The sequence below is a fragment of the Chelon labrosus genome (genome assembly GCF_963514085.1).
Source record: "Chelon labrosus genome assembly, chromosome: 20".
NCBI classification, from domain to species: Eukaryota; Metazoa; Chordata; class Actinopteri; order Mugiliformes; family Mugilidae; genus Chelon; species Chelon labrosus.
The window spans coordinates 1,051,048-1,077,359 of NC_140353.1; the positions used below are offsets into that span (position 1 = coordinate 1,051,048).

The 26,312-nt window shown below is 44.3% G+C and overlaps 2 protein-coding genes across 2 annotated transcripts in view; both read right to left on the minus strand.

Moving 5' to 3' along the window:
• Positions 1 to 4,017: 4,017 nt before the first annotated feature.
• On the minus strand, positions 4,018 to 12,642 carry LOC311505732 (uncharacterized protein). The gene is made up of 9 exons (XM_084569459.1): positions 12,397 to 12,642; positions 10,912 to 11,247; positions 9,748 to 9,846; positions 9,252 to 9,581; positions 8,830 to 9,159; positions 8,416 to 8,745; positions 5,089 to 5,427; positions 4,670 to 4,999; positions 4,018 to 4,393 (listed from the first exon to the last, which is right to left on the minus strand). The coding sequence occupies exons 1-9, from the start codon at positions 12,431 to 12,433 to the stop codon at positions 4,287 to 4,289; spliced, it is 2,238 nt and encodes a 745-aa protein (XP_084425585.1). The 5' UTR covers positions 12,434 to 12,642; the 3' UTR covers positions 4,018 to 4,286.
• Positions 12,643 to 20,544: 7,902 nt separating this feature from the next.
• mdga2a (MAM domain containing glycosylphosphatidylinositol anchor 2a) overlaps positions 20,545 to 26,312 on the minus strand; it is a gene marked incomplete at its 3' end in the record, with an annotated part of 53,968 nt that continues 48,200 nt past the window's right edge. The window contains 5 exon segments of the mRNA XM_084569622.1: positions 20,545 to 20,633; positions 20,846 to 20,945; positions 21,056 to 21,186; positions 21,283 to 21,456; positions 26,037 to 26,192. Coding sequence (XP_084425748.1) covers positions 20,545 to 20,633; positions 20,846 to 20,945; positions 21,056 to 21,186; positions 21,283 to 21,456; positions 26,037 to 26,192 — 650 coding nt within the window.

Consider the following 26,312-nt stretch of genomic DNA (forward strand, 5'->3'; position numbering starts at 1 on the left):
TCGAGAAAGGAAATCTGCCACCTGATTCCGCTCCCCCGGAAGCCACATCGCTCGCAAACTCAACAGACGGGGCGTGGCCCATGTCAGCAGGCGCTGGGACACCTGCAACAGTTGTGCCGACTTGGTGCTCCCCTGATGGTTGATCTGGGGGACCACTGCCTTGTTGTCTGACTGAACCAGCACATGTTTCCCCTGCAGGTGCTGTAGAAAGTGCCGGAGTGCCAGGTGGACAGCCCGCAGCTCCAGCACATTGATGTGCCGTGTGCAGTCCCGACGAGACCAACGTCCCTGGGCGGATCTGCCACGCCAAACTGCATGGCAATCTGTTGCAACCGTCTCTCGGAATGAAGGAAGGACCCCCAGAGGCGCACCCCCCAGTAGGAACGCCCTGTCCTGCCATGGCTCCAGGGCGCGGACACACACCCGAGACACTCTGATGAGCTTGTGCTTGTGAAGCCTCTGGTCCAGACGGAAGCTGTTCAGCCATATTTGAAGCGGGCGGAGCAGCAACAGGCCGGAAGGTATGGCAGTCGATGCGGCCGTCAGTTTGCCCAGAAGCTGCAGGAACTGAATGTAAGGCAGCCGCCTGCCCCTCTTGAAGGAAGGAAGGAGCTGGAGGATGTCGTTCACGCGCTTCTCTGACAGGTAGGCCTTCATGGCAACTGAATCCAGAACCAGACCCAAATAGGCAGCCCGCTGAGTGGGAACCAGGCAACTTTTCGCAATGTTGACCCTGAGGCCCAGTCGGGACACATGCGACAGAAGACGGTTGGTGTCCCGAATCACCTGGGCCCGGGAAGGCGCACACACCAACCAATCGTCGAGGTAAGGCAAGATCTTCATGCCCCCCGCCTGCAGAGGTGCCAAGGCCGCTGCAACACAGCGGGTAAACACCCTTGGAGACAGGGAGAGCCCAAAGGGGAGCACCCTGAACTGGTAATGGTGACCCTGGAAGGCAAACCTCAGAAAGGCCTGATGATGAGCAGCGATTGGGACATGGAAGTATGCATCCTTCAGATCTATGGAAGTGAACCACTCGTTGGGGCTGACTACACGCTGAACAGCTGCTACAGTCAGCATGTGGAACGGCAGAACTTTTAAGTACCTGTTCAGGCCTCGCAGGTCCAGGATGGGTCGAAGTCCGCCGTCCTTCTTGCCGACCAGGAAGTACGTCGAGTAGAACCCCCCGGGATGAAGGAGGGGGTCCACCGGTACGATGGCACCCTTGTCCAGGAGGGACGACAGCTCCTGGGTTAAGGTCTGGGCCTTGGCAGGGTCGCCGATAGAGGTCATCCTCACCCGGCCGAAGGCAGGGGGCCGGTGTCGGAATTGCAATTCGTAGCCCCGGGTCAAGGTGGAAACTACCCAGGGATCTGAACAGCAGGCAGCCCAGTGGCTGAGCTGCTGCTGGGAAAAGCATCCGACGACCGGCCCCGTGGCCCTAGCGCCGCTGCCCCCGGGCCCCGAAGGAACCGGAAGAACGGCGGTCGGGCTTGGAGGCCTGCTGCTGACGAGGTGAGCGTCGCACGGTGGAGCGAAAGTCATCCGCTGGCTTCTTTGCATCCCGTCGCGACGGCCGCCGACCACCCCGGGGAGGCAGCTGTGGAGGACGTGGGGGAGCAGATGGAAAAGCCCTCGGCCCGCTGGAGGTAGGCGTTCTCTTATGCAGGCCTGCAAGCCGCCTCCTGGTCTCATCTGCCTCAGCCGTGCGGTCCAGTGCATCCAACGCTGCAGAGCCAAACAGCTCACCAGGTGTCGCCGGCACCCTGCGAAGGGCCCTACGAGTCGCCTCCGTCAGGGGTGATTGGGCCAGCCAGACGTGTCGACGAGTGTGGACGAGCGTGGACATGAGTCGACCCAATTCTCTCGTCTGGCAGGCAAAAGTCTGCAGTGAGGCATCGCAGATGTCACGGACGGAGTCATCCACCTGAGCCCCCTGCAGCGAAGTCGAGAGAGCCAGAAGGAAGTGGGATAGGGTGTTCCCAAGGCGGCCGATGCGCGCTGCCGTGTTGTAAGCTTTACAGACGTAATCATCCGTAACTTTACACTGGGCAGAAGGACACCGGGGATCCGACTTCATTGCCTCATCCGGAGACATGATCAGGGCAGCAATCGCAGGCTCCACCGATGGCATGTGGAGAAGGCCTACTGCCTCAGCACCCTCCATGGCGGCTAAGGCCCGCTCGTCCGACCCCGGCCTGGTGAGGGCTGACGTGTCTCCCCAGCAGGAGTGCAGCTCCTTCAAAAAATCAGGAGAGTGTGGCACCAAAGTCTTCGCCGTTGGGGGGTTGCGCCTGTAGAAATCGCTAGGAGCCTTTTGCTCACACGGAGGATCAAGCTGCAGGCGCGCCAGGGCAGCTCGGATGATTGCCTCCATGGAAGAGTCCTCAGAGCCCCGCCGGGAACCCGAGGCTGAAGAATGTGAGGAGCCTGCCGCCGTCGGAGTCGCCAACTCAGCCTGGGAATCATTAAACTGGCTGGACGAAGCTGCAATGGAGATGGCATCGTCCACTGGCAGCGGTGACCCCTGAACAGCTGCACCAGCAGCATGTGGCATCCTACCAGCAGGCTGCAGGCCAAGAAGAAGTGCCTTCATCTCCTCCATATCAGCTGCCAGACGGTCAACCTTAGAGGAGAGCTGATCGTCTGTCTTCCTCCGTCGTTTTCCTGCGGGGACACTATCCACACCCCATGAGGCAGACCTCTTGTGTGCATCCCGACAAGAATCCGCCCCCCCAGACTGGAATGAAGGCAGGCAAGATAGTGGGTCCAGTTGGGCCAGCCTGGCCAGCCTTACTGATCTTGGCATGATGGCACAATTTATGCAGGCTTCATCTGTGATGGCCTCCCGCAGGTGATCCATGCCAAGACAGGACACACACCGATCATGGCCATCCTCAGGCTCCAGGGACACCATACAGTTGCTACAAGCATGCTCCATCCGGGACCGGATGGAGAGGTAGCCAAGAAAAAATCAAAAAGACACAAAAAGAGAAGACAAAGTGTCGCGTCGCCGGGACGGAAACGCCAACACCTTGAAACGCCAAGCCGAGTTGGGAGAGGGGGCGGGTGCGCAACCTTCACCAACAAGGTCAGTAGTTTAACTAGTTTTTTTTTTTTTTTTAACACCCAACTGAGCTCGAAGAGGGGCTGAACCCTACCTCAATAACACAGTTGAATCCTTCAATAATACTGTGAACACTAAAGAGAGAACACAAAACAAGCAGAGATTAGCACAAAACAGCATCATCCTGCTAGTAAAGTTGTATGCAATGCTGGAAGGTGAGGTGCGGAAACGCCACCAAACCAGCCAGCCACCTTTACAGAGCAGGTAAACATACAGCGTGCAAATTGCTGGCGACAGCCTCTGGGAGGACGAGCGTCTGCCCGTTACTCCCGCTACAGAGGCACGAGACTGCACAAGCCAGCAGCACGGCAGTGATAACCATACCAGTACAATTGAATGGCTATACTCTACTTACGTACACCTCTACGCGCGGTCACGAGAAGAATGAAGGAGCCGATCACCTGCTGACACCGGAAGATATAGCCTCCCGGGGGTCATGCAGGGGTCACAGGTGACGTTGTTGTTATTCGTACTCGACATGCGCTAGCGCGAGCGGAGTTATCCAGTGCTTAAAGCACCGCCTCTGGCGGTCAGGAGGGACGAAATAGAACTTCGCCGTGAACGCGGACAACTCTGGGTTAACCAATCCGGGGTTGATTGAACTGATTGCTAACCGGTGTTTTGGAACCGACAGCTCGGGTTTAGTCGCCTCAGGTTCAGACAACCCAGAGGTTAAGTTTTATCTCAGTGTTTGTTAAACCTGCTTTCTGGAATACCCCCCATGCCTCCAAATTCACTAGATCCCAAACTGATCAAGTATCTGTGGGATGATCCACAGAGCCCCCCCCCCCCCAAAGGCCCCCACTAACAACATTCTGTAATCAGACACAACAGGACACCCTCAGAAGGCCCATGTCCATTCTCTGATGAGTCACCACAAGGGAGACCTACATAGTATTAGAAAGGTGGTCATAATGTTATGGCTGTATATTGCCATCTTCTAGCAGTACTGTAACATGACAAGTCAAATGATTATGTAGAGAAAAAAACAAACTGAATCTAATTAACAAGACGAGGAGAAAACTGAGTGTTGAGTGGATCTAAGTCAGTTTGAGGACGGTTCTTTTATGTACAGGTGTATCTGAGGAGAAACCCTCTGACACCAACTAGTGGCAGAGAGGAAGATGTTTGATTTGTTCAACTCCAGCAGGTCTTCAGTTCAAACAACTAAGTTAGAGGTGGAAAGCAGATGTTCTCCAGCAGCAGGATCATCCTGGTGTAGACCAGAGGTCAAACGTTTTCTTCTTGAAGCGGACCCTTTGGACTCTGAGAAGACAACAAATGATATACAGTATATGGTTGATTTTTGAAATTATATTAGAAATGAGCTTCTCTTCAAATGTTAATGCACTGTTACTGTTTATTTACTTAATGTGAACTTTAACATGACTGTGCAGAAGACTGGACACATTACTGGGTCTGAACTGCCTCTCTCAGTTTCAGTATCAACAACACGTTTAACTTTCCTTTAAAGCATGGGATGAAAAACAAGCAGCTGCAGTGATATCGTTGGCAGCAGAAAAGTTTATCTAAGGAACTCACCTTTGACCCAGCAGTACACTCGTCTCTGTGTCAGGACCTTTACATCACGGCTGACGGTGCAGATGTACGTCCCTCTGTCACTCAGTCCTGGTTTATCCAGTTTCACACTGAGGTCCTGGGACTGTAGTGGGTTAGTCTTCATTTCTGTGCGACCACGGTAATATACATTCTGTTTATCAGGTTGGTCTCGACCGTTCTCGTACACATGAACAATCATGGGTTCAGGTTTAATGCGCTTCCACTCTATTGTTGAACCTTCAGGCAGCTGACGTTTAGTTTCGAAGGGCAGTGTAACAGATGTGGACCACTCCTCCACCTCCACAATGGCGTCTGAGGGGACAAGGAACCAAAGCAACATTTTCACCACCTTCAGCAACAGTTGCCTACACTGGTCTTTGACTGGTATCTAAGGTACTTACCTTTGATGCTGCAGATCACTCGTTTCTGTGTCAAGATCTTTCCACCACGTCTGACGGTGCACATGTACGTCCCTTCATCTCTCAGTCCTGGTTTATCCAGTTCCACACTGAGGTCTTTGGACTGTAGTGGGTCAATGTTCATCTTTGTGCGACCACGGTAATATTCATTCTGTTCATCAGGTTTGTCTCGACCGTTCTCGTACACATGGACAATCATAGGTTCAGGTTCAATACGCTTCCACTCTATTTTTACATGACGAGGCAGGTGATGTGTAATTTCAAAAGGCAGTGTAACAGATTCAGATGACTCGTCCACCTCCACAGTGATATCTGAGAAGACTAGAAACCAAATGTCAAGTAAGCAACGGTTTAACTACTGTATATTATTATGCATAAAATGTGGATATTTCCCTCATATGGTCTTGTATTTACATAGTGCCTCCTGCAGTAAAAGACCCTACAACCTGATGCTCCCATCCCTTTGCTTCACAGTTGGGATGGTGTTAGGGCTGTGCAATTAATCGAATTTTGATCACGATTTCGATTCTTGGTTCAAACGATCTCCAAATTAATAAAATCGAGTTGGAACGATTCTTTTGCCATTTTCCGTCTGTGAGGTTTTTCTGAAAGAGACGCGCATGCGCAATTCAGTCGCTAACCCAGAGCATTCAACGCGGCCCCGCGAGCTCTCTCTGTGTGTGTGTGTGTGTGTGGTGACCTGCAACACTCATCTCATGGGCGTGATTAGCCCGTTTTTAGGGGTGCTCAAGCACCCCTAAACTTTGTCCCAGCACCCCTAAAAATAAGAGTTGAAAAAAAAAAAATTGGATGTTTTATTTTAAAATGGTTTGTCTATGATACGATGCCAAAACAAATAGCACAATCGAAGAAAACATGTGGTTTAAACTTCATATTTTAACGAGGAAATTAAGTCCCCCCCCTCCCTCAGTGGTATGATCCACCTCTCTCGTTTACCGCTCCTTCCCGCACGCAGCGCGCACACACCTTAAGGTTAGATTATGCTTCTGCGTAGTGATCACGCAATGGTCACGCAATGGCCACGCAGTTGCTCGGACGCAGTCGTGAGACCGTGATGGTTCTGCGTGGGGTTTATGTGTCGAAATGCATGCCACACCGGTAGAGGGCGCTATGGTTTTTTGTGACCGACCGACCGAGACTCTTGTGACTATCTCGCCTCGTTATTTACCTTCCGGCTTTTGCCGTAGTTTGCTGCGTTGCTGCTGCGTTGCTGTTGCGTTGCCTCGACGCGCGTCGAGGATTTTTGGGAGGTGCGCGTCTGGCCCTTGCGTAGGACGCACGGGGGTCCGCAAGGACGCAATAGGTCCGTAATAGGTCCGTATGCACGGACGCGCTGTGTCAACGCGGAAGCATAATTTTGGCTTTACGGACCTATTGCGTCCTTGCGGACCCCCGTGCGTCCTACGCAAGGGCCAGACGCGCACCTCCCAAAAATCCTCGACGCGCGTCGAGGCAACGCAACAGCAACGCAGCAGCAACGCAGCGGCATTGGCTGTGATTGGTCCGCTAACTACATCCGCTGGAGACCGCTTTTCCGGTTTCCACTCATAAACATCATTGTCTCCTTTGTCGTGCCCTAATTTGCAATAGAAGTATTTCTTCCTCTGCTTGAATAATTTGAAGCTCCAACGCCAGTCTCTCTGTCTCGGTGTCCATCGTACACTGTGACTACGACAAAAGCCAGAAGGTAAATAACGAGGCGAGATACGTCACAAGAGTCTCGGTCGGTCGGTCACAAAAAATCATAGCGCCCTCTACCGGTGTGGCATGCATTTTGACACATAAACCCCACGCAGAACCATCACGGTCTCACGACTGCGTCCGAGCAACTGCGTGGCCATTGCGTGATCACTACGCGGAAGCATAATCTAACCTTTAGGTTTGTCTGACCACCTGAGGGGCGTGGCTCCTATAAGTTACCAAACGATCTATTTAATTTATCATCATCAACATATTCGAGTCATTAGCAACAGCCCTAACTTTTACTGTTGTTGTTATTGTTCAGTAGGAGTTTACTAGCTGACGTTTTTCTCTCTCTGGTAGCTGATAGTGCAGGTTGTCAATCAACCACTGTCCACAGTTTATATGAAGCTTTTGGTTTGTGCATATATGTTGATGTTAAAGCCAAACTTTAAGACTGATACTGCCTAAGATTGTTCCTACCTCATCTTCTCATTTAAATGCAATTTCTTTTCTTTATTTTTTAAACCAAATGATAGCTTTGTGACGCAGTAGTTTGACATTAGAGGACGATGTGTTCTCTCATTTATTGTTGTCTTTCCAGTCTTTGGTGGGGGGTGCTCAGCACCCCTAAAGCTCTGACCCTAGAATCTCCCCTGACTCATCTTATTCAGAAAACAGCGCGAGCGAGATGGCAGAGGGAGGACGGTCCCGTTTGGTCGATAAAAAGGGTAAAAGAAGTTCTCTTGTATGGCAACACTTCGGATTCGAAGAATCCGACGAAGCACAGGCCCACATAATGTGCAAAATGTGCTACAGTGTGATATCTGCAACCAGTAGCGGTTTTAGGTAGGCTACAGGCGAACCGGGCAGCCGCCCGCGGCGGCATTTTTTCATGAAACAAGGTGGGCGGCACGAGCACTTGGAAAAAAATAAATAAACAAATACATCTGCGCTGCTACATGGTTTTCTATTTTCTGTCATATCTGTGTAGGGAACTGGCAAATTGTCGCCCCCTGGAGCTGCAGGTGCCCCTGCTTTCTGAGAAGGTGTCTGCACAGAAGGTGTGTGTGAGAAAGGGAAAGGGGAGGGGGGCGCGGGGGACAGTTCACCTCTGGTAATTGAACGGGGGGGGGGGGGGGGGGGGGTTACAGTGAGTTTTTTTGCCGAAATGCCGAATGAATGCATTTTATTTTCAAACTCAAAAAGAATCGTTTGAAGAATCGTGATTTCAATCTTGACCAAAAAAATCGTGATTCTCATTTTTTTCCAAAATCGAGCAGTCCTAGATGGTGTTCTTCTACTTGGTTTTGGAGCAGTGGCTTCTTCCTAGACCTCAGCAGACTTTCAGGTCATGTTGACTCGTTCTACTGGTTTTATATATTGTTGTCACAGTTTTGTCCTGTGTCTCCACAAGATCGTACACTGTTGATGTAGGATTGATTTGTAGTGACTTTTTATACCAAAGTATGTTCACTATAAGTATACACTATACGTGTCATTCATACTTATACATGATGGAGTACTTTATGAGGCTGCTTTTTTAAAACTTTATTACAAATGAGCTTTTCTCACAAGCTAACGTACTGTTGTGTCTACAGTACTCACCATTGGCCCAGCAGACCACTCGTCTCTGTGTCAGGATCTGTCCATCATGGCTGACGGTGCAGATGTATGTCCCTCTGTCACTCAGTCCTAGTTTATTCAGTGTCACACTGAGGTCTTTGGACTTTAGTGGGTTACTGTGCATCTTTGTGCGACCACGGTAATATACATTCTGTTTATCAGGTTGGTCTTGACCGTTCTCGTACACATGAACAATCATGGGTTCAGGTTCAATGAGCTTCCACTCTATTGTTGAACCTTCAGGCAGCTGACGTTTAGTTTTGAAGGGTAGTGTGACAGATTCCTCCCACTCCTTCACCTCCACAAGAACTTCTGAAAGTAAACACAAATAACATATTCACCACCTGTAGCAACAGTTGCCTACACTGGTTTTTAACTGGTATCTAAGGAACTCACCTTTGGCCCAACAGTACACTCGTCTCTGTATCAGGGTCTTTCCATCATGGCTGACGGTGCACATGTACGTCCCTCTGTCACTCAGTTCTGGTTTATCCAGTTTCACACTGAGGTCCTGGGACTGTAGTGGGTTACTGTCCATCTTTGTGCGACCACTGTAATATTCATTCTGTTCATCAGGTTGGTCTTTGCCGTTCTCGTACACATGGACAACCATGGGTTCAGGTTTAATACGCTTCCACTTTATTTTTGAATCTTCAGGCAGCTGGAGTTTAGTTTTGAAGGGCAGTGTGACAGATTTTGACTGATTCTCCAACTCCACGACGGCATCTAAAGGGATAACAAACATCAAACATCATTTCACCACCTGCAGCAGCTGTAGTAGCCTACACTGACCTTTGACTGGTATATAAGGTACTGACCTTTGACCCAGAGCCGTACTACTTTCTGTGTTAGGATTTTACCGTGCTTCCAGACGGTGCAGATGTAGGTGCCATGGTCCTGGTAGCGTGGGTTACTCAGGGTCAGACTGAGGTCTCCATGTTTCAGGGGGTCTGTTGTCATTGTTGTGCGGTCTCTGTACAACTGGGCTTGTTTCACAGAAGGATCAGTGCTGCTCTGATAAACATGAACCTTCATGGGCTGAGGCTCAGAGCGGCTCCACTCCACGGTGGCGTCAACAGGCAGCTTGACTATGGTTTTGAAAGGCAGCACAACAGATGACATCCCATCCTGCAGCTCCACCTTGGACACTAAGAAGACAATTAAGTCATAAAGTTATCTGGACAGAACTACCAGCCTTACCTTCCCAGATCAGCTAAACAGTGTCTACTGGATGTTCTCATGTGTTTCTCCTGTTTATTGATGCAGCTTCATGCTACCTCAAAAACACATAGATTCACACAAACTATACAATACCTGGGATGAAGTTGAGCCAAAGATAAATTGCAAGACCCAAAGCAACAGCAAGAACCACAATCAGGAGAACCCAGGCCTCCACTGGGAAAGTGTACGGGTCTGTGGGCGACACAAACATAAAGAGCTTCACGTGATCCTGGAATTATTATTTTAAAGCTTCATAACACGTTTTCATGGAGCTTTTAATACGTCTTGCCAAATAAATGGCTTTTAAAACTGCTGTGTTCATGGTTTAAAAAACTGTATTTCCACCAGATTCTCAAAAACTGTGTTGGAAGTGATTGTGATTGATCATGATCGTCATAACTTCTGAACACACTGCATGCTCAAACTGTAGTGGCCATTTTAGCATTCTTCAAGTTCCTATGCTGCTTAGTCTGTAAAGTATCTTTGTGTTTTGGATCCTGCTCCAATAAATGAAATGACTTCACACTCGGAGGAGAGGAGAAACAGGTACATCAGCTCTATCATCTCAACCCATCTCTTACACACTGCAAAAAATGAAATCTAATGAATATCAAGGCAAAATATGATTGTTTTTATCCTACAAAGGTAATTCGTCTTAATAACAGATAATGACCAGATGTTTTTCATCATTGTATTGACAGGTCTGACTCTAAAGTCACAACTGTTGTTGTTGACTAAACTGTTCTCTTGATTTTTTCCTTGTATCAACACAAATCTACTTGTTTATAGTCTAAAGCACTAGTTTGGTGATATCTGGTTGAGGATAGAGAGATTTACTTGTTTTACGACATCTTGTTAAACTGGCAATTTGTTTTGGCATATTTCAAGTAATATATCCCCTTATTTTAAAACTTGTTGTTTTTTTATTTTTTAAGTGGAGTTTCTGAAGTGCAGACTTTATATGTTACTCCCACTTATATTTAGGGACCGTGGTCAAATTGAAGGTTTAAATTTCTGGACTTCTTTGTCCACATTTATCAGATAGATCAGAAATACTCCATTATTATTCAGTCAGAAAGCAGTGTGTGTCTGTCTGTGTTGGTTTGAACTTGCAGACTTTTAAGGCCTTGCTCTATTCTTAGTCTTTTATATCATTATCATTGTTGTAAATGTATCAATGCCATTATTATTGCAATTTGACCACATGAGTGTAATGATGTCTTGTTTGTACGGAGGAGATCTGAGTTTGTTCCTGACCTTTAACCTGCAGCTCTACTTCTGTCTGTTCCACTTCGATTCCATCGCTGAGGATGGTGCAGGTGTAAGTGCCGCTGTCCCAGAGTTGAGGTTTGTTCAGAGTCAGGCTGAGGTCTCCACTCTCCAGAGCATCAGCTGACATCGCTGTCCGGTTAGTGAAACGCTGGTTTTGGACGTATGGTTTAGCTCTGTCCTGAAGCCGGTGGATAGTTGTGGGATTGAGGTCTTGACGGCTCCACACCACAACTGGATCCTCAGGTATCTCAGATATCTGGCAGGGGAGCAGGACAGACTCCTCCCCCTCATACACCTCAAGACCTGAGGCATGCTGGGAAACTGAGGAGACACAAAGACCCCATTCAACCCTCTTATTAACACCAGTCTATGGACCTATGACACATTTAACTGATCTGGTGTCAGTCCACATGTGGAGGTGGTCTGGGACATATGTGACCTCCTTCCTTTGGTAGTGTGAACACACAATGAGTCCTGGGTCACATTAAAGACCACCTACTCAACAGGGCTGATCTGAGGAAGAGGAGTTTAACTCATTCAATCAACCACTATTTGAAATGATCACATGAATAAGACAAAACATCAGGATGTAGATCAAGAAATAAAGAACTAAACATGTAAGAGTCTTTCCATCTTGTTCCAGCATCTGGATCATGTCTCCAAGTCAACCAGCAGCTGTTGATGGTTCTGATCCAGCGGTCGGTAGAGATCCATTAGACAGCAGCTGGTACAATATTCTACTGACCACATGATGGCGCTGCTGATTTACAGAGCACCCACGGAAAATACTGAGCACCCATGTGTGCCAGACCATAGACTTAATAGATGTTTGGTGTTTGATGTTTGACTATGATCCTATCTATATTTTTGAAGAGTGGGCTGTCCTGAAAAATAGCCTACTTTGCGGCTTTAGTATCGAGTCTATATGCGTGTGTGTTCGTGTCGGCCGCTGTCCATTTGCTAAGGTTCTGAAATGCGAAACGGCTGTTTTTTGTTTTTTAAAGGGCGTGCGCTCATGAGCACCCACGGAGGAAAACATACATCGGCGCCTATGGTCACAGACTTTAGGAACCTTTACTTCAATTCAATTCAATTTATATAGCGTCAATAACAATACAAATCGTCTCAAGACGTTTTACAAAAACCCGGCCTGAAACCCCCAGAGCAAGCCTGAAGGCGACGGTGGCAAGAAACACTCCCTTTTAACAGGAAGAAACCTCAAGCAGAACCCAGCTCATATGGAGGAACCATCTGTCTAAGGCCAGCCGGGTACAGACAGAAGAAAGAGAGAAGAGAACAGCAAAGAGAGAAGAGAAGAGAACAGCAAGATAAACATACATCTGTCATAGATACACATATCTGACTAAAGCGTACATGTGGAATCTTTAAAGTACCTTACAGGAGTTCTTAGTCGTGTGTCTGCAGCTGAATGAAGCCGATTGAGATAAATAAGGAGGAAGGTTATCTTACCGTGCACAAGAATCACAAACACCACAAACAGCTTCATCTTCAGGAGAAGGTATTATAATAATTGTTTTAAAAAGTCAGATTTCATGTCCAAAGCGTGAGTTTCAGCTCTCGACAGTTTGTTCGTTTTCAGTTTGAGGTGTCGTTCTCCTCCGGGGAAACTGCTGGAATGTGACGCAACCAGTTCAGACCACTTTATTATTTGTACGCTGCTGATATAAGACATAATAAGACATCAGGATGAGAGACGAACACAGGACGATGGACTTTAAAGGGACAGAAACAGAGAACATTAGCTCTGCCTGCAGTACTGTGATGAATCTTAGTGTTTGATGAGGATACGTCCTTTAATTCTCACATAAAACAAGTAACCAGACTGACTTCTTTCACCTGAATAATATCAACATCCAGTCTCAGAGTGCTGCTGAAAAACTAGTTGATGTTTTTGTGTCTTCCAGGCTGGATTACTGTCATTCATTCATTAATTCATTCATTGATGTCTGGCTCCAAATATGTCTCTAAAAATCCTGATTCTCTTGCTAATTCGGGAATTAATTGTAGCTCTTCTTAGCTTCATAGTTAATAGAGAGGCGAAGTCCCGCCCCCCTACTTCCGGGTTATGGGACCTATCTTTCGAAAAAATATGAACGGCAGTCTATGGAGAGATCATAATTATTTTTTGGTCCCGTTCGAATTGTGGCATGAATTTCACATATGATGTGTGTGAATTTAAAAGATCATTTTTCACGTCAAGAGATAAATTATTTGACGTAAATAAGCTGAACAACATTAGGTTTTGTATGAGATCGCTTAGTGAACTACATCTCTCGTCTCGAACAATGTACGTCACTAGAGAACTATGGCTGTCTCCTTGTTGAGCTTTACCGTCTTCTTCCAGGACGAAGGCAGAAGCATCAAACGAGGTGAAAATCATTATAAATCGGGTCATGTCGAGAGCTGTAGTTACACGAAGGGAGTTTTGGTCGGTTCTGTACGCGCCAGCATGCGGGACTTGTAGTGCGTTTAATTACGTATTTTCCATAGCGTTTTACTTAACTATCTTGCGACAAACTGTGACATTCTTGACATATAAAATCTTTTTTATTCTGAAAAACAACATATGTATAATCCAAGGCACAAGTCGATCGGGACCAGAAAATAATTTATCTTTCGCCATAGACTGCCGTTCATATTTTTTCGAAAGATAGGTCCCATAACCCGGAAGTAGAGGGGGCGGGACTTCGGCTCTCTATAGTATCTCTTCCTAGCTTCACAGCTAGAAGTAGCTCTTCTTAGCTTCACAGCTAATTGTAGCACTTTCTAGCTTTACAGCTAATTGTAGCTCTTCCTAGCTTCACGGCTAGTAGTAGCTCTTCATAGCTTCCTAGCCTCAAAGTTAATAGTATCTGTAGCCTCACAGCTAATAGTAGTTCTTCCTAGCTTCACAGCTAGTAGTAGCTCTTCTTAGCTTCATAGTTAATAGTATCTCTTCCTAGCTTCACAGCTAGAAGTAGCTCTTCTTACCTTCATAGTTAATAGTATCTCTTCCTAGCTTCACAGCTAGAAGTAGCTCTTCTTAGCTTCTTAGTTAATAGTAGCTCTTCCTAGCTTCACAGTTAATTGTAGCTATTCCTAGCATTACAGCTAATTGTAGCACTTCCTAGCTTCACAGCTAATTGTAGCTCTTCCTAGCTTCACAGCTAATTGTAGCTCTTCCTAGCTTTACAGCTAATTGTAGCACTTTCTAGCTTTATAGCTAATTGAAGCTCTTCCTAGCTTCACAGCTAGTAGTAGCTCTTACTAGTTTCCTAGCCTCAAAGTTAATAGTATCTGTAGCCTCACAGCTAATAGTAGCTCTTCCTAGCTTCACACCTAGAAGTAGCTCATCCTAGATTCACAGCTAATTGTAGCACTTTCTAGCTTTACAGCTAATTGTAGCACTTTCTAGCTTTATAGCTAATTGTAGCTCTTCCTAGCTTCACAGCTAATTGTAGCACTTTCTAGCTTTATAGCTAATTGTAGCACTTTATAGCTAATTGTAGCTCTTTCTAGCTTTATAGCTAATTGTAGCACTTTCTAGCTTCACAGCTAATTGTAGCTCTTTCTAGCTTTACAGCTAATTGTAGCACTTTCTAGCTTTATAGCTAATTGTAGCTCTTCCTAGCTTCACAGCTAGTAGTAGCTCTTCCTAGCTTCCTAGCCTCAAAGTTAATAGTATCTGTAGCCTCACAACTAATTGTAGCTCTTCCTAGCTTCACAGCTAATAGTAGCTCTTCTTAGCTTCACAGCTAATAGTAGCTCTTCTTAGCTTCACAGCTAGTGGTAGCTCTTCTTAGCTTCACAGATAATAGTAGCGCTCCCTAGCTTCCTAGCCTCGCAGCTAATCATAGCTCTTCCTAGCCTCTCAGCTAATCGTGGCTCTTCCTAGTTTTTTAGCCTCTCAGCTAATAGTAGCTCTTCCTATTTAATCTGCAGAGACAATCAAAGATTCATTTGAGCTCATTAACCAAAGTCTGAAAACCAGACCAGAGCAGAGTCTCTACCCAGAATCCTTTTCCTCAGGCTTCTAACAATCCTTCACCCACTCCAGTAGATAGACAGAGCCGACTCTGATCTGCTTAACACACTGCAGTGATGCAACTGGAAATCCATTGAGGGATGATGAATGGCAGTCATTAGTCTGAAGGCCGGCGGCTCAGTGTCACTGGTGATCTATGGCCCAGGTCGAAGGAAACACCTGAAGACTGGAAATAATATTCAAACACAAACACAGGTTATATACAACAACAAGGTCATTAAATAAAAACTATTTAATGAAAGGAGATGTTCTCTCCAGATCATTTACATCCATTTATCTTTGTATGTTAAGATTCAAATGTTAAGCCTCCTGTGAGCTAATCATCATTTTCTTGTTGTCTTGATTAAATGATGATTAAAAGTCATTATTAGATAATTGTTTTGTGTATGAAGTAATTTGCTTGTTTTGTTTCTGGACTAAAAGTCTAAAATCATAAAGTATTACATTTAATGTCGCACATGACGAAAATAATCAGTAACAGCTTTATACGATCCCACTATTTAATGACTTAATTATCGTAACTGTTAAATAAAAGTCAATACACTGTCCTATGCTAGGCTAATAAGCTTTAAGTTGGACTCTATATGTTATGCTTTCTCAATATAATAAAAATATTAAATAACTAATAACATTTCTTAGAAATCAATCAACAAATTTCTGAAAATTAAAATCAATAATTAGCTTTAGCTTTAGACTAGCTAACTAGTTGTTCAGGCTGAGCTTAGAAAAGAAATGAACTTCTTGATGATTAATTTCTGGAGTTACGTGAAAAAAAAAAACAGTCTGTGACATTGTGGGGACTATGACCTCATACAGATCATAGTCCCCACAACGTGATGAACACAAACACACAGCACACACGTGACAGGAGGCCTTTAAAAGTTTCATTTAGAGTGTATTTATTCATATAATAATTTTAACAATAATAATAATAATACCCAGAATGCAGTGTTGCCACCAGTCAGTCCAACTGATCTGAATGTATTGCAGAGAATAATCACAGTTATAAAAATAACTTTTCTTCACTCGTCCACAGAGTCGTGTTTTTTGTTTTCAGCTTTTAATTTATTGACCCCTCTACATTTATCCTCCAAAAACTAAATATCAGGACGTGTTTTTCCGCTGCAGAGACGACGGCTGAAGCTTCGACCAAGTGAGACGTCTATAAACTGGCTCCATGTCGCAGATACAGAGCTGAGTAAGTTTTAGCAGTATTTTCTAAATTTCTGAATAAAAATGAATCAAAACTTCAGCAGATTTAAGCACAAGTCCTGAAAGTAGACAAAGAGAACCTGATCAAACATGAGCCAATATTACATAGAAGTGAGTTACTTTCAAGGTCAAGGCTCATTTTCCAGAACAAATAAATACTCAAGAACAATATTTCATGTGTTTGATTGGGTTCTCTTTGTCTAGTTTCAGGACTTACGTGAAAATCTGTTGAGTCACTTTTAAGAAGAAATGTAGAAAACTCTGAAGATATAGTGTTCAATCTAGACCAGACCTTTATACTAAACTGGTGAAAGTTATACTCCCAGAGGTTTGTGGTATCTCCACAATCTCCTCCCTCTAGTTTCTCATCTTTCATGTGTCTTTGCTTTCATGCAGCTCTTCTCTGTCATCATACTTTTAAAATCCAAACAGTGTTCAGTCCTGATGCTTCTGACTAATCTCGTTTCATGATTTCTAACAAGAGGAAACAGGAAGATCGATTATAATCTATTGTTTTCAAAACCCAGCCCTAATAATCTGTGTTATTCACTTCCCTTGTCAAAACGGTCATAATGTTATGGCTAGTAGACGTACACCAGTTTTGACGTTGTGAGTTGAAGCGCCTCTTGTTTGCTACGATTTAATTCAAATGTGCAAACATCAGGACTTTCAATTGCGGCTTAATTTAAACTTTAAAAGTTGCATTTTATTTTGAAGTTTATTTATTTGGCTAAAGCTCAGATTTATAAGCGGGCAACATTTAACTTCTCCATCCGTCTGGTCTCATGAGGCTTATATTTGGGACAGGCTTTTAATTCCCAGAGTCTGAATTTGGACAAACATGTATAAACAGACTGGTGTTTATCAGCGGCAGCAGCTCAAGAGATGAAGAGGAGGATAAAGTGATCCACAGAGGAGGAGCAGCGACGACCATCTGATCATCAGCTGCAGAGGAAAAACACGCCGGCAGAAGATCAGCGTCGCCACGGGGAGAAAGAAGAGAAATAATATTTATCTGAGAGTCTTTATCTGGAAGTTTAATTTACTTGTGTTCTGTAAACGCACCTCGAATAAGAAGAGGATGAAATCACTTTTGATCGTGTGCATTTCTGATCAGTTCTCTGCATTATTCAAATATCAAATATCGTTTCAGAAGATAAAGACTCACAAACCGTTGATTCCCGTCTCTAAATTAAAAGTTTATGTGTTTATGTGTTTATTTCTCATGTGTTGTGAAACCATGTGATTTAAAACGGCAGTGACCAGCGGAAATATGGAAGCCCATTGGTGACAAAAAAGGAAACTGATGTTCAAGTTACATCAAAGAATGAAAGCAAATCAAAATGTGCAGAAACTAAGTTAAAAATACGAGATAACGTTTTAAATTAATGATCACATTTTTCAATAATCACAGATGACAGACTTTTAAAATGATTAAATGTAGTTGAAAATATAAATTATTTATTCTTTTTTAATCAATAATTGACTACGATTATTATCTCATTGTCAAAATAATAATAAATTATTGTTTTTAATCAGTTTTAATCATCATTGTTTTTTTTGTCCTTGGCAGAAAAATCATCTCAGTTTTAAACCTACAAATATTTATAAAAATGTTTAAATGTACAGTGAAGATTTATGACTTTTAAGACAAGTTAGAGATAAAATTCTCAAATTTTCTCATGGTCACTGACAATGAGCAGTAATGACGTTTTAAATTAGGTTATGGGAGAAAAATTTAAATGCGAAGACAAAAAATACATGCGAATTATTACTTTTAAAAATATAATAAGACAAAATAACAAACTGAAAATATAAAATAAAATAGTAATTATAATAAAATCTGTATAAAAGCACAGCCCCAGGGTTGTATGAATAATTCATTATTGAATTATGTGACAGTTGAATATGTAACACTTTTTAAGGTAAACATTTTTGAGATTGTTGATGTAGAATTTTAGTTTTTTATATCATGCAAATTTTTTATCTGCGTTTATTTTAAAATGTATTCAAAATTAATTATTATTATTATTATTCTATTTAAGGAACCATTTATGTATTTTATGTCTTTAAAATTATTTTTTTTTACTTTTTTTATTTTCTTGACAGAAATGGGCTTCCATATATTACTTGATGACTTTCTGTGTGTGTAAATGTTAAACTAAATGAACATTTGTTGTTTTGTGCTTTTGTAGTTTGATGTGTATCGAACCGTTTTTATTCTTCCAGTAAAATGCCCTTCCCCGATTTAAAATTTAAAAACAAAAAATTAATTTAAATCTAAAAGAAAAAAATAAAGACGAGCAGAGCTGAAAGTGTAAAGACGTCCCCCTGTCGTTATAATATAATAGGAACAATAGAAGATTTTAATTTATATTTTTCTTCTCCAGCTGCGTCTCTACGTCCTTCTGGAAACTCTTATTTTGAAATACTAAAATAGTTCTGAGAGATGCTTGAATCCCATTGGCTCAGGGCTGAGTGTCGTCAAACAGGAAGTCAGTTTTATGTCGACGCACCCAGCCACAGATCCTCAGGTCAAAGGTCTTTAAATAAATCAGACAACTTCCTGTCTGCGTCCAGAACCGGTTTCCTGTCCATGGCTTCTTCTTCATTGGTGTCTCTTTTTTTTAACGCCACCCAACACGGCCAAAAACAAACAAACGAATAAAAAGTAAGAAATCGTTTCTCTGCATAATCGAACCGGAGGACGTTTGTGTTTATTGGTTGGTTCCTCTCTGGTCGCTTGGACAGAGCGACGTCCGACTCTCGGTTGGACGGCGTTGGACGGCGTTGGATGGCGGCGGTCGTCGGCGCGGCGATCTCTTCCTCTGAGTCTGAAGGCACTTGATGTCATGGCAGAGGGTGAACTCTTCTCCTCAGTCCGCCGCGAACAGACAGACGTCAACATAGGATCTAAAAGTGTCTCTTAAAAATGCAGCTCCCAACAAAAAAAGAGTCTGTCCGTCGCGTGGTACAGTACTGTTGATCTGAAGAGGAGGACGGGGGTCGGGGAAGAGGAGGATGATGATGACGATGGGGATGATGATGATGATGAAGGCCTTGGGAGGATGGTCGACATTTGACATTCACGCTCTTATTTCTGCTTTGAGATCTGCTGAGCTCGACGTCTGAAAGGTCAAAGAGCTTCACTGGAGAAAACATGAAGCTGCAGATCTAATTTTTAAATCAGATTTTTTTTCTGTTTATACCAACGTCTCAGTTACACGCGAGGTGTTCAGGGTCCCTACGGAGCTGTTTAAATAGAACAGAAAGTCCTTTAGCATACGCTGCCTTCAAATGGATCCATTGATTTAATGGTTACGACACAGGAAGTCGTGTACTCAAGATATCTGGAGTTTAAGTGGTAAAATCAGCCGCTGCTAAGCAACCGTTAGCTTCTAGAAGCCACAAAGCTAACTGTTAGGATGCTAATGAGGGGGGAACTCTGAGTATATCAAAAATGTCCACAAGATGGCGCCTTTAACACGACCTGATTTTAAAACATTATTTGATTATGCTAGCTACCTTGAGGAGCTAATCTGGAATGGTGCTAACCAGCTGGCAAACATTTGTTAGCGGTTATCTTAGCGGTTTGTTGCTGCCTTCAAATGGAACTTGTGAGCTAATGGTTACAACACAAGATGTTGTGTACGCAAAATATTTACTGTTTAAGTGGTAAAATCCAACTAGAATCCACAGTGGCTAACAGTTAGCATGCTAATTATTAGCTAACTTAATGTAGGTAATGTAAAGGCTTAATTAAAGGAAAAGGTTGTTGGGATTTTTCTACAGTTAGCAAGCTAACAATCAGTCAACATTTTCCATTCCCTTATCAACTTACCGATTTCAGAAAAACTCGAGGACTCCACCACATGAGGGCGCCAAACACGTAGGCTAGCTTACAGCCTACATCAGTGCAGCTGGTCCACTGGCTGTTTAATAAACATGGGTAAGTAGTTAAATATGTGATGTGACTCTAATAATGTTCCCATTATAATTTAATTAGCAAATAAATGTTGTTAATTAGAACCAGCATGGGCTGCTAACTAGCTCACTGGCTAACATGACATGGGAGTTGTTGGAGCAGGGCTAGCAGCTAGCTAAGCTACGCTACACACGTCCTCATTAAAATGGGTGGACTGGTCCTTTAAACCTTCTGTTTTCATTCTGTGATCTCCTGACCTGTTGTGTCGGCCATCTTGGCAGGAAGTTACTCTGCAGCTCTGACGGTATCTTTGGTAGTTGGGTGATGGTGGAGAAGTTATATGGGGGGCATGGGGGGGGGGGGGGGGGGGGGGTCATGATGGGGAAAGATTGGGGTGGGGGGGGGGTTGTGGCGTCCTGTAGAGGGGAGGGGGGGGTCACCTCTGCCGGCCAATCAGAGTGAAACTCAGAGTGATGCAGAGCTGCCATATATGTGGTGAAGAAGGGGGTGCCATTGATCTTAGATCTGTGTGAAGAGAGAAAGAGAGAGAGAGAAAGAGAGGGAGGGAGAGAGAGAGAGCGAGAGAGAAGGGGGGAGGACATGTTTAATTCGTTTAATTTGTTTGAATAAAGCGTAAAATATATGAAACTATGTGAATCACAACAACATCTAGCTGTAGCGTCAGTATCAGTACCACCAGTCGCCACTAGATGGCCATCAGGCTCTAACTGACTCACTGTTGGGGGGAGGGTCTTTACATTCGCCCTCTTCGATGGTGACGTCATCGATGGCGATATCTCCCTCGATACCAGCGCCTCTGACTCCCTCCATCACCATCTGCAGAGAGACGGAGGAGAGCTGGTTTCATATGATGACGTTTTTACTTGACTGAGGCTGGTTTAATGTGTAGTGGGTGTGGTCTGATGCCAGGTGGGCGTGGCCTGTACCTGGAAGGCTGCGGTTGGGTGGATGTTGACCTTGGCTTGTCGCCAGCGGTCTCCTTGGTTACCGGTCAGACTCCAGACCGAGGTGTCGGTCACCGTCTGACCTTTCTGACGCAGGAAAACGTTCAGCGCTCCTACAGGTTAAAACAAAAAACAAGTTTATTATATATAATAACGGTATCGATCAGATGTTGATCCTGAAACCGACGGCGTGCCGGTGGCGCTCTCACCTATGTGTTTCCCGTACATGTGGTAGAAGAAGGCGAAGCAGTAGGTGGGGTTGTTGGCGACGGAGGAGGAGGAGGAGGAGGAGCTCTTTGAGTTCATGTTGAAGGTGGGCGACAGCAGTCGGGCTTTGTCGCCCTCCAGCCTCGGCCTCGACGTCTCGATGTACATGTAGAAACCTGAGAGAGAACAACGACACGGGCCGGGGTCAGAGGTCAACTTAATACTTCCTCTTCATCCTTTAAAAGTTTGATGATCCAGGAGTTTAGTATGTGATTAAAAGAACTTCTATAAATGAGAATTGTCTTATTTCAAATGTATTAATTTAGCATCTTTCCTTAAAGTCAAATGAAATCCAAAGTGCTTTACCAGAGCTCAACGTGGCAGCCGTGTTTTTGGATCCATTTGTTGTAAAATTGTGCAGCTGGAAACCAAATTAGAATTAGTTTACAACTAAATGTCTCTGGCTGGCTGTAGGAGGTATTTTTGTATCTGTATCTGTTGACACACGCCTCATAATTAAATCCAGATGTTAACAGAATACCAGGAATTAACCTTGAACCTTATGCCACTAGTGCAGGAGGTTTCTTTTAACCTATGCTGCTGCACTGGGAATAGAACCTGTAACCCTTGCCTTGCTCATCTGCCATTAATCCGCACAGATTTCCTCTCCAGGCAGCAACAGTACAAACTGATGTCAGAGTCGTGCGGAGAGCAAATCCACCTCAGGCTCATCCAGGACGGAAACAATCCTCACAAATTAAACTGTACACGGAGACACACGGCCGTGTTTCCTGCCTGACTCCGTCCCCGAGGCTCGATTTAATGAGATTCTGCTGCAGAGGAGGAAGATCGGGACGATTCTCCGGGAGGAGACGAACAACAAACAGCTGCTGTCACATGTCGGCTGTACGTATGCGGAGTTATTTTCACCTTTGTTTACTCGGAGATTAAACTCTGAGCACGCACAGCTATTTTTATTTTTCCCTGTTGTACAGTTAATCCACCGCGGGCTGCAAACTGCTGCCAGCAACTCGTTAATTTAACCCTCCACAGTCGTAATACATGTACACAATATTATGGGCTGTATGTAGAGAGGAGCCTGAAGGCCGGAGACAAGTGAAGATGATTCTGTTCAGCTTTTATTTATTTATCAAAGGACGCAGAGTTAGTTTAGCTTGTTATCAGTCTGACTGATTGTATATTTAGAAAGTTTTAGCTAGTTAGCTGCTAGCTAGCTCACTTCACAGGTAAAACGTGATATGATAAATATAAGGCTGCAACGAAAACTTACAACCAATAAAAATAAATACTGAACAGCTAAAGGTTTATTGGCTCCTGCTAGCATTATTAGCTTGTTGGACAACTAAATATAAATAAAAAACAAATCAACAATAATTACTTGATTGGATTCAGCCCCGCAGACCAACTTTTACCCACAAATAAAATAAAAGTGAGGAAGCTGATCTGGTTTCCAGGCTGTAACACGGTCACAGGTGAGCGTCTGGTCGTTTTAGGCTTTTAGTCGAGTGAGTCTCAGGTGGACAAACCTAAACATCTGCATGAAAACTCAAACCAGTCCACATTATTTTATTGGATATCGTAACTCCGGCGCTCAGAGAGACAGCGATGCGGTTATATTCAACGACCGTTTGCAGGAAGCTCAGAGTGTGGACTTTCCCTGCTTCTGTTTTAGTTTGGGTTTCCTCCACCTGGGGCCAGGGTTTGATGGCCAGGTGTTGACAGCCAATCACATTAGATTATTTAGCCTCTTCTCGCCTGGAGCGGCGGCAGCAGGCGTCCTCGGAGACGACAGGTCGTGACTCACGCTCTGCTTTTTTTTTTTGCTCCGTGGTGGTTTCTCTCTGACGACGACGACGACGTGTCCAGGTTTCAGTTTCTCCCGACGCTCTGATGAGCTTCAACACAAACAAACCCACTCAGCCTTTAACACAACAATGATGTGGTGGCAATTAATGAATGAATCTATTGAGACTCTACCCCCATATACTATATCTAGTTTATACTCTGTAAATGGTTAGAAGCTGACTGTATGCACTAATCTCATCTAATCTAAATGGACTTGAGTCTGGAGGAGGAGGTCAGGGTTGATGGAGGACGTACAAAAACCTCAACCCTCACACCAGAGGATCCAGCGTTATCGACATTACTTAGACCCGAGAGTTTAATACGATAAAGACTTTCATATTTATCGCATTGTGCACATTATTAAATAAAATCTCTGCAAGTATCTCTGATTGACTCACACAACGTCAAGTCGCTGAGTTTTAATGATTTTGATTGTGAGCTTCTGTTGACGGGTCGGTGACAGCTGGCGGTTTCTTTCCTGAGTGTTATAAAGTAAATTAACAAACAAAACTCACAGCTCAGAACTGTCATCATTATCTGTAAAGTATTTTAGCTGTGGGACAGAAGCTAAAGTTATCTTGATCAGCTGAATGCACAGTGGACAGTTTGACAGGTCGACTCACGACGCCTACTTGCATATCCAGTGTCAGTGTGACGGCGTGAAGATAATTCAGTCGGAAGCGTCTTCCTCTAATCAGGCTGTGAAAGTCGGTCTGACAGTGACATGCTGCTTTTTTCCTGATAACCGCCCTCTGACTGCGTGGACACAGACTGATGCCAAACCTCATCGGACAACGTGGCAATTTAGCAGCATGGTGTCGAGATGAAACGTCCAGGCTGGAGGTGTTTTTTCCTCCTGAGTGAGGCTTGTTCTGTCTGACTCCATCACATCAAACACACATTTAATTTCTGTCTGTCTCTGCACGGAAAGAGGAACCAACTTTAGTTCAGCTCGTCATGAATCTGATTGATTCTGCGTTTGTAAAGTTCTAGCTAGTTAGCCGCTTGCTAGCTAAAATACGTTAGGCTAAGTATAAGGCTGCAATGAAACTGACAACCAGTTAAAATAGTCTGTTGTTAGCATTGTTAGCTTCTGTCGTTGCATATTCTTTATATTCAGACCGTGACATTTAGTCCAGTCAAAGTCGTATATTAGCGCTTCTTCTGCGAGCAAACACTATTTAACTTGTACCCTTTTGCTAGCTGAGAGGCTAATTTTACCAAGCAAGCTAACATATGTCGCTATACCTTTAGCTTTATAGCTGGCAAATATAAACTCACTAATGTGAGGAGTTAATTTAAGATTCAACCACCAGCATTCATGTCTACATGATTATTATAAATACCGCTTTACGGAGCGGTTGGCATGGTAACAGGTGGTCACCATTATGTCACATCCTGTTTCTATAGCAACAAATAACTAAAACCAAACTTATCCAAAAAATTGACACTTGAATTGACAATTGAAACCATCTTGAAAAAAAAAAATAAAAATTGACTTGTATTTTAGTGTTTCAGTTTGGTCCAAGCCCCGCCCACTAACATGGAGGAGGTGGAGCTTATGACCTATACTGCAGCCAGACACCAGGGGGAGCTCTACTTGCTTTGTCTTCAGTTTTGAGGAGCTGTTGCGCCTTCCATCTTTATACTGTCTATGGTTTCACCACAGGAAGTTGTGTGCACACCTTTGCTAGGTAACTGTTGGGGTCTAAAAGCTACCAGTGCTAAGAGTTTAACAAGCTAAGGAGTTTAATAATGTAGGAAATGTAAAGGTATAATAAAATGCTAAGTTTTTTGGGAATATGTAAGCAAACACGTCATAACTACTGAATTAGTTTTAAACTAAGGTTTACTAAGTCCCTCTTGGAACCTACAAAAGTTAGCTGACTAGCTTGTGTTAGCATAGCTTTCCCTGTTATTACTAATGGCTTGTGCAGTTATAGAGTGACTCTATGATTAAACACCATGCACTTTATTTTATTGTTATACTGTGATGCTATTCAGGGCTTCTGGTTTGTGCTATCTAAATTGTTAAGTTTCTTAGTTAATATTATGATTTTTAACAGAAATCCCCGAGGTGGATGATTGTTTCCTCTGCCTTCTTTCCTTCATTTATTCGTGTCACTGCCAGTTTTTAACACGTTCATCCTGCAGACGACGTTCTTCCCCCCGAGGCTCCACTGCAGAAACAAACTACATTTATTCCGATGCAGAACAAAACGCTGCAGTGTGTCCATCACGCTGCTCCCATTCAGTCAGGGAGGACTCCTCAGGCGGCTTCGCTGCTGCTTTCTTATTTCCAGACTCTTGTTGTGTTCAGAGCGTCGCCGTCCTCAGTGGCACGTATCGGCGGCGACAGTTCGATCCTCATCCGGCGGTCCGACGAGGTGATTAACAGTCGGTGTCAGTTCACATCCTCGGATCTCCTCCGGCTGTCAGAGCTGCAGGAGAAACTCTCGGAGCAGAGAGGAGTTTGATCAGGCTGGTTTGTGATCTCCTGCTTCCTGACATGACACTAAACCAAACTTTCCTCTGCACAACTTCTTCCTCGTTGCGTTTCACTGCCATTCTCACGCAGCTTCTCAGTTGTCGAAATGATAAAACCAGTGTTTCAAAAAGTATTTTCTCTTGACTCAAGGTGGAACAGCAGAATAAATCATGAATGGAGCTCCACTGGAGATCTAAACACGATCAGTGCGTGAAGGATTTTTTTTTGAACAAACTGAAAACACATCAGCTGCTGCAGGTGTGACAGTGTCGGCAGCGTTGTGGGTTTACAGCAAGAAGAATAAAAGTAAAGAATTTAAGATATATTTTGGTGGGAAATAAAGGGTTTTTATCAGAGTTAATCTCCAGGAAGTGGCTTTAACACGTGTTTAGGGGTCCATACCCTGTTTGGAGCCGGTGTGGTCGGAGCTCGGTCCGGTGTTCGGTGTGTATTTGGTGTCCCGTGTGGCAGCGCTGTGGCGCGTCCAGTCGAACTCGTCGGTTTTGTCCTGAGAGAACAAACACAATGCCTCGTCCTCGAAACCACACTGGAACTCCCCTGAACACACACAAATATAATCATTACAAGTAACACAAAACATTAGGGTTCAGACCTAATTAACATCCGTGAACACTGGTCTGGTGTCAGTCCACATGTGGAGGTGGTCTGGGACACATG

What these genes read in the sequence shown, in the direction of transcription:
- LOC311505732 (XM_084569459.1), bottom strand. Translation starts at nt 12,433, where the DNA reads ATGAAGCTGTTTGTGGTGTTTGTGATTCTTGTGCACG. An exon ending in GTTTGTGATTCTTGTGCACG is followed by an intron (nt 11,248 to 12,396) that starts GTAAGATAACCT and finishes GTGTCTCCTCAG; the next exon opens with TTTCCCAGCATGCCTCAGGT. An exon ending in AGTGTACTGCTGGGTCAAAG is followed by an intron (nt 4,394 to 4,669) that starts GTGAGTTCCTTA and finishes TTGTCTTCTCAG; the next exon opens with AGTCCAAAGGGTCCGCTTCA.